Genomic DNA, 9,530 nt, shown 5'->3' with positions numbered 1-9,530 from the left:
CACACACACACACACACACACACACACACACACACACACACACACACACACACGCAAACGACTGAGCTGATTCACAGCTTGATATTGCAGCTCCCGCAGAGCTGGACTGAACAGGGTGGGGGTTTGTGTCAGACTGCAGGGGGTGGTCTCTAATGTGGACATTGCTGGTCTTTTCAGATATTAGCTTTGTTCCAAAACCTAGTGAGTTGCACTGTCTTAGGCGTCTTATATGGACATGGCAGTTTATTGGCCACGTCTGCAGTCCTCATGCTTTCCTGCAGCAGGACTATGGCATGTTCACACAGGTGATCAGGGACCCTGGGCATCTTTCTTCTGGTGTCAGAGTCAGTAGAAATATCTATCTATCTATCTATCTATCTATCTATCTGTCTGTCCGTCCGTCCGTCCGTCCGTCCGTCCGTCCGTCCGTCCGTCCGTCCGTCCGTCCGTCCGTCCGTCCATCCATCCCTCCCTCCCAGCAGTTCTAGTGACTGAGAGGATCAGTTTCTCAGGTGTGCAGAAACTTATGATAGAATCTGAAATCTCTTTTGACATTATTCTCTTCATTTTTTTTTTTTTTTTTTGGCCAGACAGGTGTGGTGGCAGATCTGTCTGATGGTTTAGTATGTGTGTGTGGTTTGACCATTGCCCAGTGCTCTTAATGCTGACCTACACTCTGATGTACAACAGCCAACTGAAGCATCGTTGTATTGCCTGACGTCAGAACTTCAGTCATCTCATCCATTTACTTGCCTGCACAAGACACACACACACACACACACGCACACACACACACACACCTTTTTCACTATTCCTGTCACTTGACAATTTCCCTCTCTCTACCTTTTCTCTCACTCTTTTGATATTTCTCTTCTCACCTCAGCATGATTCTCACTGTGAGATCTACAAATTTGACATGGAATGATCTTTCCTTTAGTTGTCATGCACACAAACCTCTGTATATGTGATCTCCCTTTTATCACACTATTTTCCTTTATCAATCCTCTGTACATGCAATGTCATGTAAATAAATTTGACTGAAATCAATAAACATGACAGCCTGTGTGTGTGTTTATTTGAGTGCAAGAGTGTCATTTTAAGTGTCTCTCAGCTTCTCTTTTTCTTGTTGCTCTATAGTCTCACAAATGTGTGTGAACCTTATGAGGTAATTCACTATTTATGGTAAGCGTGGGTGCTCACGCGTGTGCTAAATAACACATGTTTTTTAGAAACGTGGAGCACTGACACACTGTACTCAATGGACTGACGTAGATGGCAAGTAATAGAGCTTTAGCTAGATCCAAGGAGAACAGAACATTCAGGGCCTTGATATTCTAAGCCTTGGCATCCCACCCGCAGGTTTTGTGAGGATAGACTTTAACTCCTGCTGACTGCCCTCAAATAAGAAAGGAGGAGGGAGGAAACATACACTATCATTCAAAATAATTCTCTTGTAATCTCACCAAGGCTGCATTTATTTGATAAAAAATGCAGTAAAACAGTAATATTTAAAAGACTTTGTTTTCTAATGGAATATATTTTAAAATGTATTTAATTCCTGTGATGGCAATGTCACATGATCCTTCATAAATCATTCTAATATGCTGATTTGGTGCGCAAGACATATTATCAATATTGAAAAAATATAGCAAAATTCAGGATTCTTTGATGAATAGAGAGTTCAAAAGAACAACATTGTTTTTATATATAATTTGATATATATGTTTTGTAACATTATAATTGTCTTCACTGTCAATTTAATCCATCCTTGCTAAATAAAATGATTCATTTTTTCACATTGCATCATCTCTCTAATGTTAATTACTATTATTGATTTGACTGTGACGCAAAACCACTGACTCAGACTTAGTCATCACAGTAAATAACATTAAAATGATCAGATGGAATAAATTTAGATTAACTAAATGACACAGGAGACATACAATATTTCTTTCTCAGAACTTGATGTTTTATAGTAATACACATATACATCACTTCCACCATTGTGCTCACAGTGAAGAGAACAATACTCTGTCGCACACTCCACTGGAACTGAACTAACACACACATACACATTTATATACAGAACACACACAGATGCACGCACACACGCTCACATTCACACATGTACACGCACACTGCATGCGGTCCTGTTCAGTTCGTGCAGTCGTCCTGCTTTAACACATCAGTCTCTGCTTGTTTGTGCCTAATTTAGGCTGCTTCCACACCGTGTTAACTTGCAAAAAATGCAAAAACAAACCAAAGTCGAGAAATCAAGTATAAAAGGAAGAGATTAAATGAGTTTCAACATCAGAATAAACAAAAGATAGAAGCATCTTTTAAAAAATAAACAGGTCATTCAGTTAATTTACATCATCACATTACCAGGATTATCTTAATTGTATCGCATGATGGAGTATTATTAACAGTGAGTAGAGAAGAACAGCAATAGCAACATGACATTTCGTACTGCACAAGGTGGTGATCGATCAGGTTTCGAATGAAGCATGAAGAAAAAGCGCCATTGGTCATCTGAGACAGTCTTTGGAATCAATAATTGGCCGGGTTCAGCTGGCGCCTCCCCCTTTAGAAGAAGCCCCACCCCAATGATATGACTTGTATGACTGAGATCAGTTGATTGACAGATATTACTCGCGACAAGTCCACAGTTCAAATCCTGCCCACTCAACCATGAATTCCAATGACAGTTCCTGGGCATCTGTCAGCATGGCGACCAGCAGAGCTAGTCTTCGGACAGCGCGTGCCACTTAGCGATCTGTCGGCGCGGGTGGTCGCAGATCTCGCGCCAGTGCTCGCCGGCGGTGCCGGGGGACGAAGTGCCGAGGAGGAGCCGGCCGATGACAGGTGTACGGGACGTTCTGTCGGAGTCCAGCAGGAGGAGCTCCACGCTGGTGTCTCGCAGGCCGTCTTCCGAGGGCAGGTCGAAAACGAAGAGCTCGTTGAAGACGGGGTTGGGGGCACACTTTTTCACGTGCGTCTTCTTCTTACACACTCGCTTCTTCCCCTGGAACAAGTTCACCTTCACGTAAGGGTCTAAAAAAGATGGGAGAAAGAGAAATAAACAGAGTGAGACAGAAATCAATACTTTAGTCGATGTGCAGGAAATTATACATTGTGCACTGGGAGATCACATCTCTGCTGTATGGTTTCATTAGTGTCCGACACATTGATGTACTAATCAGGGTTATTATAACTCCAATTAAACTGAAATCCATCCATCCATCCACCCATCCATCCATCCGTCACCTGTCCATCCATCTGTCCATTTGTCTGTCTGTCTGTCTGTCTATCTATCTATCTATCCATCCATCCATCATCTGTCCATCCATCTATCTATCTATCTATCTATCTATCTATCTATCTATCTATCTATCTATCTATCTATCTATCTATCCATCATCTGTCCATCCATCTGTCAATCCGTCTGTCAATCCGTCTGTCCGTCTGCCTATCTATCTATCTATCTATCTATCTATCTATCTATCTATCTATCTATCTATCTATCTATCTATATCCATCCATCCGTCATCTGTCCGTCCATCCGTCCACCCATCCATCCATCATCTGTCCATCTGTCTGTCTATCTATCTATCTATCTATCTATATCCATCCATCCGTCATCTGTCCGTCCATCCGTCCACCCATCCATCCATCCATCCATCATCTCTCCATCTGTCTGTCAGTCTATCTATCTATCTATCTATATATCTATCTATCTATCTATCTATCTGTCATCTGTCCGTCCATCCATCCATCCATCCATCCATCCATCCCATATATAAAATAGACCATATAATAGACCTAAAATGCACTATATTAAGCATGATGCTTCTGCTAATGACTACCACTATCTGCCCCACACACTCTGACCTTACCTGAGGGTCCGCTGGAGTCAGCCTTGGGCAGGTGACGGGCTTTCAGGACCACCACAGTCAGAGTACTGGTGGTAGACTGATAACACAGGGACAGAAGAAGCTCTCCTCGACCAGCACTCCTCTACAGATAAAGAAAAAGTCTACAGTTTTTCTCTGGTTTGGACACAATCAGCATCACAAACCCCAAAATGGTTTCTTTTATAATGTCACATCTGGGCAACTAACCCTAGGCAGGTTAGAGCGGGCAACTTCTAAACAGTGCCTTATTGTTACAAGAAACTGACTGCGAATCATTCCCTTGGCACAACACCAATGTATGACTCCAATTATGTGTGAACATGGCAGCATGTTGCCCTGGCAACACTTCAGCAGGGTTCTGCTGCTGCCACGGCGATGACTTCCAATGTCTCTCAACCGATGAAGCATCATTATGTGTGTTTAACTATATGCAGTCAAAGTCACCAGTGAAACATAATAGTCTTCCTTTCATCTCAAATGGGGCGAATTCTTATGTGCATAACAGTACAATTGTGTTGCCAAAACAAGATTGTCAAAGATGATGACTTCTGCCCTGTTCACAATTTTTTAAATGAGTAGCCTTCCACATACTTTTAAAGTCTTTTGTGCATGAAGGAGTGCATTAAATGTGACAAGAAAATTGATGAAGACTCTTTGTGAACATGTTAGTACAGTTATTATAAGCCTGAATACTAAGTAAGTCTATAAAGGCAGAAAAAAATTTGCTGTGAGTGGTCCATTAGAGGGTCAATTAAAAATTAACAACCTGTGGGCCTTAAGATGGATGGCAAAGACTAATTACTGACCCCAATGGAAAACCAGACACCATTAGTTGTTTTCTCTTTCCAGGCTTGGGTGTGTCATTGACTGCCCACATTAAATAAGACCAAACTATTGTCTCAGTTGTCACATGAGCTGGGACTGGTATGTTAAGACCTTAAAAAATAACCAAAATCTCTGTCCTCTTCCAAAGGTACAGTACATGTATGTGCTTTCATATTAAACTTAGCTGTGCAATTTATAAGAGCATGTAAAAATATATAAATTTAAAAAATATAAATAGATATTAACTTAACATACAATCATTAAAAATGAATATATCAAATAATAACAGTATACAATTCTATTTAAATATATATATATATATACATATGGGTTGTAACAGGAAACTATAATCAAAGCTGTTCTTACCCTGACGTTCCTTTTAATAATGTCCCGGCTCATGAGGACCCGCCCTTCGGACAAGTCGATGTCAGCCAGAGGAACGAGGGTCTCTCCGATCACCTCATCACGTGAAAAGCGGTCGAAACTCAGCACCATGAAGTGCAAAGCCAGCTGGGAAACTCGTGCATATGGGATTCCGTAAAAGCTGAAGGTCTCGTCGAAGGCCGGGTCCAGAGTCTTCCTGAGTACACGTGTCTTCACCTTGTGCTTCTTCTCAGGCAGCAAGGTCAGCTTAATATATGGGTCAGAGGTCAACGACTGTTCATCCGTGGGGGACAATCCATGTGCTTCCTTGATGTGAACCATGAAAGCCTTCTTCTCAAAGTTGTACTCAACTGAAAAGAAGAGAGTCCCCAGGCCACCATCTTTGTCCTGAGATTTTTCCACGGCCGGTGTTGGTGTCTGACTGGATAGGATGCTTTCTGGAGTACCAGCATCCTGATTACCACACAGCCCAAGAGGCGGGATGTCCAGGTCTGGGGAACTGCGCACTTTCAGTTGGAGGGTTGGTGGCTTGGAGGTAAAGTTTCCATTAAGATCTCGATTCTCCAGGTCCAGATGGAGCTCTGGCCGCCCACCATTGGGACTGAGGGTCTGTTTTCCATGGGCTTCTGGTGTCTTTTCTCCTCCAAACTTCTTCTTTCCATTCAGGCTCTCAGGATAGATGTCAACCCCCTTCAGCATGTGGACAAACTTATAGGGTGGGGTCTTGTTATTGGTCTTGTTGGTTTTGCGCTGACAGCAAATCCATGCAAAGATGGAGACGCTGAAGACCAGGCCAAACACACTCACCACTGCCACGCTCACAGGAACCTCCGCTATGTATAAAACAGGAAATTGAGGGGGGGGGGGGGGGGGGACAATAATATATATTTAGATTTTTTATAGATATACTGTATGTAGTCTTATTGTTGCCATGAAATATTAAAACACCTTCAACCAGGAAAGGAATACAGAGATTATATAAATTTATTTGCATCATAGGCAACACAGACACTGACATGTGTTGATGTTAACAGTTGTGCTGATGTTAACAGCAAAACAATGCAAAAGAAAAATAATGCCACTTCTAAAATATAAAATCATATTTATAAAGGACTGTAAATATCGATTTGGCTATGAAAGCCTGAGGACCCACAATCATGTGGTTGTGCAGTAGTGTCTGGGAATATGGAAATTTCCGTTTTCAAGGTGGGTGCAGCACCTCTGTGTTGAATTAGCTAAGGTGCTCTGTCAGCCTTATTTTGTCTTTCTCTCAGGAAACAAATCATGTACTCTTCTGTGATTATTAAGTCATTTTTAAAAGCTGCTGACAAGGATCTCAACGCGTTTCAAACATTTTCATACACCAGTGATGTCATAGGCTACTAATAGAGCACGCGCCTATTTATGTCTCTGCCCGCGCATCAGAGAAATCATTACTGAGCCACATTACGTTTTCAAAAAATATAATAACAGATCTTTAACCATGCACAAATAAGATTTGTTCACCGACTATGATAAATAACAACCATTTACTTACCGAAATGTTCTTCTTCTGTCGTCACTGGAGCCATTGTGTGCGCGCGCTCTGTCCAAGGTCCTGAAAAGATGCTTCCACGATTCTTCACCGCACGTTACACTCGCCCGTCTTTCGCTTTAGGCGGGGAGAGACACAAGACTGAATAATTTATTGGTTGTAGCAGATTAAAAATTTACGCCTGTTTATTGTTGTTATACAAAACAGAACTAGCAAGATTTTCCTCCTTTCCCAGAGGTTTCTTCACACCCGCCCAGTGCTGATACTCGCTGCGCTATGAGTGTGCCTGAAAAGCGTCGCCTCCCCAATCCTTCTCCCCTCTAGTGAGTTCATCGCTTCTGACGCAGTTCTGACGAACACAGCATCTGAAATCACTGCCCTGCGCACTGATCAGGCCTGTTAATCATTTTGATTGCCAAGAGTTTACGGCTTGTGTGCTATCAAACGTGTCTGAAGAAGTTCCAGGTGAAATGGTCTTTGCAGTGGGTCTATTAACGTAAATACACACATAAAAAACTGGGAGTGGACCTGTTTTGATTTTGTTCTTTTAACAGCAATGTATGGTCTTATGTCTTTAAGGCCCTAATTTAGCTCTTAGTTTGGAATTGGTAAAGTCCCTGTCATCTACATCTTTCAGTCCTCATTTAATATCTGTTTAATCAATTAAGACGCTCATCAATTAAAATCTGCTTGATGGTGTCACCTTCACATCTTTCTTAATCAGTTTGAAGTTGTATTTAATATAATCAGTAGTCCATAATCAATACTGCAGTAATCATCTAAAATAGCATTTGTGGTGGTGACTCCAAATAAATAGCAGGCTATATTAAATAATCTACCTAAGTTAAAATGATTCAAAATGTAAACTGACATCATATTTCTTATTTTGTGTATCTTGTCTCCTCAGCTTTTATTGAAGATCATATATTCTTAAAACATCTGGAATCATACAATTATTTGTGGTTTAGTGCATGGTTAATTATTTTCATCTACTGACATTCCTAGTTTATATTCACCAAATAAAGGAATAAAAAAGAACAATCTTTTTCATCATTACAGCAGATCCAAGGAAATATTCTTTCTTGCCTAGATATGAAGGGGTCTCTGAATTGACAATATTGGAGTCAAAAAGTTTGAGAGCCACTGGTTTAAATGAAGCCATATAAACTCCATCTTGTAAATGGGCTCTTGATTGTAGATGGACACTGATTTCAGCAACAGACACACTGGAATAATGTGATTTTCTCTGTGAAAACACAGCTGTAACAGTAAACATTCACTCGCCAACAGAACCTCCCTTTTCACAGACTGTGATGACACGTTTCCACAGATTGCAAATCTACTAAAGTTTTTCATACTTCATTTTTTTAAAAACATTTAATACACATTTATAACGCTATATATTGTGTTATATTACTTGTTGTCAGTCAATAAAAACACGAATTAACGATGCGAAGCTGTTTCTAATACAACGACTGTGAATTTTGAGTTTATTTTTAGTCCATCTCCTACCCTGAAGTCCGTTTTGCAGAGATGGACTAAAAATTAACTCACAAAACTTATTAAAACGTATTCTGGAAGATGAATTCTTCAAATAGTGGTAGAAGAGGATGTGGTGCTGGTCCTTCAAGAGTCACTCTCAATCTGTCTGTCTATAAAGCCTATAAAAAAAGGCTTCATGTATTTTATTACACTTCAGCTTGTGATTCTTATTAAGTGGGGGTCATTTTTTAGGATTCTTTGCCTAACCCAAGTCTCTGAGACCCTGACACCTTGCTCTTCTGACTCCAGGTAGGTTGCAGTTCTGGAAAATGGTGGCGCTGGAGACTAAAGGGTTCCTGATGGTTTCACACTTAATTCTTCACCTTAATTCTTAATTCTTTTGCAGTTAACATGTGTCTTTTCTTCTCCACCTGTTTTTGTCTGACCCTGCTGACCCAATGAGCATTTCACTGTCCAATGGTCATGCCTTAACTGCAATCTCTAGTATTGCATTAGTATTGCATTCTTCTCATGGGGATTTAATAATTTTTGACTTTTCAGTCTGAGTTAAATCTCTTTTTTGGCTTATTTTATCTGAAAAAGAAAACTTGCCTAATAATTCTGCACACCTGAAAATAAGGCATTTTTCATTTCCAGCCTTCATGAACAATTATATATCACTTATAAATGATTAAATACAAAATTAATAGTAGTTATTAAGATTAATATGGTTTGGAATTGGCAAAATGTTCCTGGGAATAAAATATGATCAGAAAATCAACGTGCCTAATAATTCTGCACGGCCTGAAGGCTAGCTGTTCACATGTCCTCGGACTGGGAATGAAATTAATCTGCAGCGTTCAGGTGGAACCAAGGGCGTAGATTTGGTTTGAACATTGGGGGGGTTGAAGTTTGGGTCTGCATATTTTTCATGTGATCATGGTATAAATATTGGGGGGGTTGTAATGCATAGATTTAAATATTGGGGGGGTTATCTCCCCCCCAACCCCCCCACAAATTACGCCCCTGGGTGGAACAGTGGTTAGTGGTACAAGTATGAGCTCTCAGAAAATTCCCAATTTTACGAGCTCTACGAGGACGTGAAGAAAATAATTTAAATGTCTGTGAGCTTTATAAAATATTTAGTTGATAATTTATATGCATAATTGTATCATACTATTTGCATTTGATCGAAAGTGCATGTATAATGTTATGTTTTACACTAAACTAATTTCCCAACTGCATACTCCTACTCGTGCAACTTTTTTCACGTCTTCCTATGGCAGAAATAGTAAGAGTATGCTGTTAGTATGCGGTTCCGAGTTCAGCCCTATTCTAGTACACACACACACACTGGCTCGTGCGCAGACTCACTTACTCACTTTCATTTG

At 40.5% G+C, this 9,530-nt stretch overlaps 1 protein-coding gene across 1 annotated transcript; it reads right to left on the bottom strand.

Moving 5' to 3' along the window:
- Positions 1–1,947: 1,947 nt before the first annotated feature.
- On the bottom strand, positions 1,948–6,975 carry syt4 (synaptotagmin IV). The gene is made up of 4 exons (XM_084110399.1): positions 6,661–6,975; positions 5,106–5,956; positions 3,897–4,017; positions 1,948–3,054 (listed from the first exon to the last, which is right to left on the bottom strand). The coding sequence occupies exons 1-4, from the start codon at positions 6,692–6,694 to the stop codon at positions 2,744–2,746; spliced, it is 1,317 nt and encodes a 438-aa protein (XP_083966525.1). The 5' UTR covers positions 6,695–6,975; the 3' UTR covers positions 1,948–2,743.
- Positions 6,976–9,530: the final 2,555 nt, after the last annotated feature.

Source organism: Abramis brama (genome assembly GCF_963993115.1).
Source record: "Abramis brama genome assembly, chromosome: 3".
Classification (NCBI taxonomy): domain Eukaryota; kingdom Metazoa; phylum Chordata; class Actinopteri; order Cypriniformes; family Leuciscidae; genus Abramis; species Abramis brama.
The sequence above is the reverse complement of the archived record's forward strand: the minus strand, read 5'-3'. Positions and strand labels throughout refer to the sequence as shown.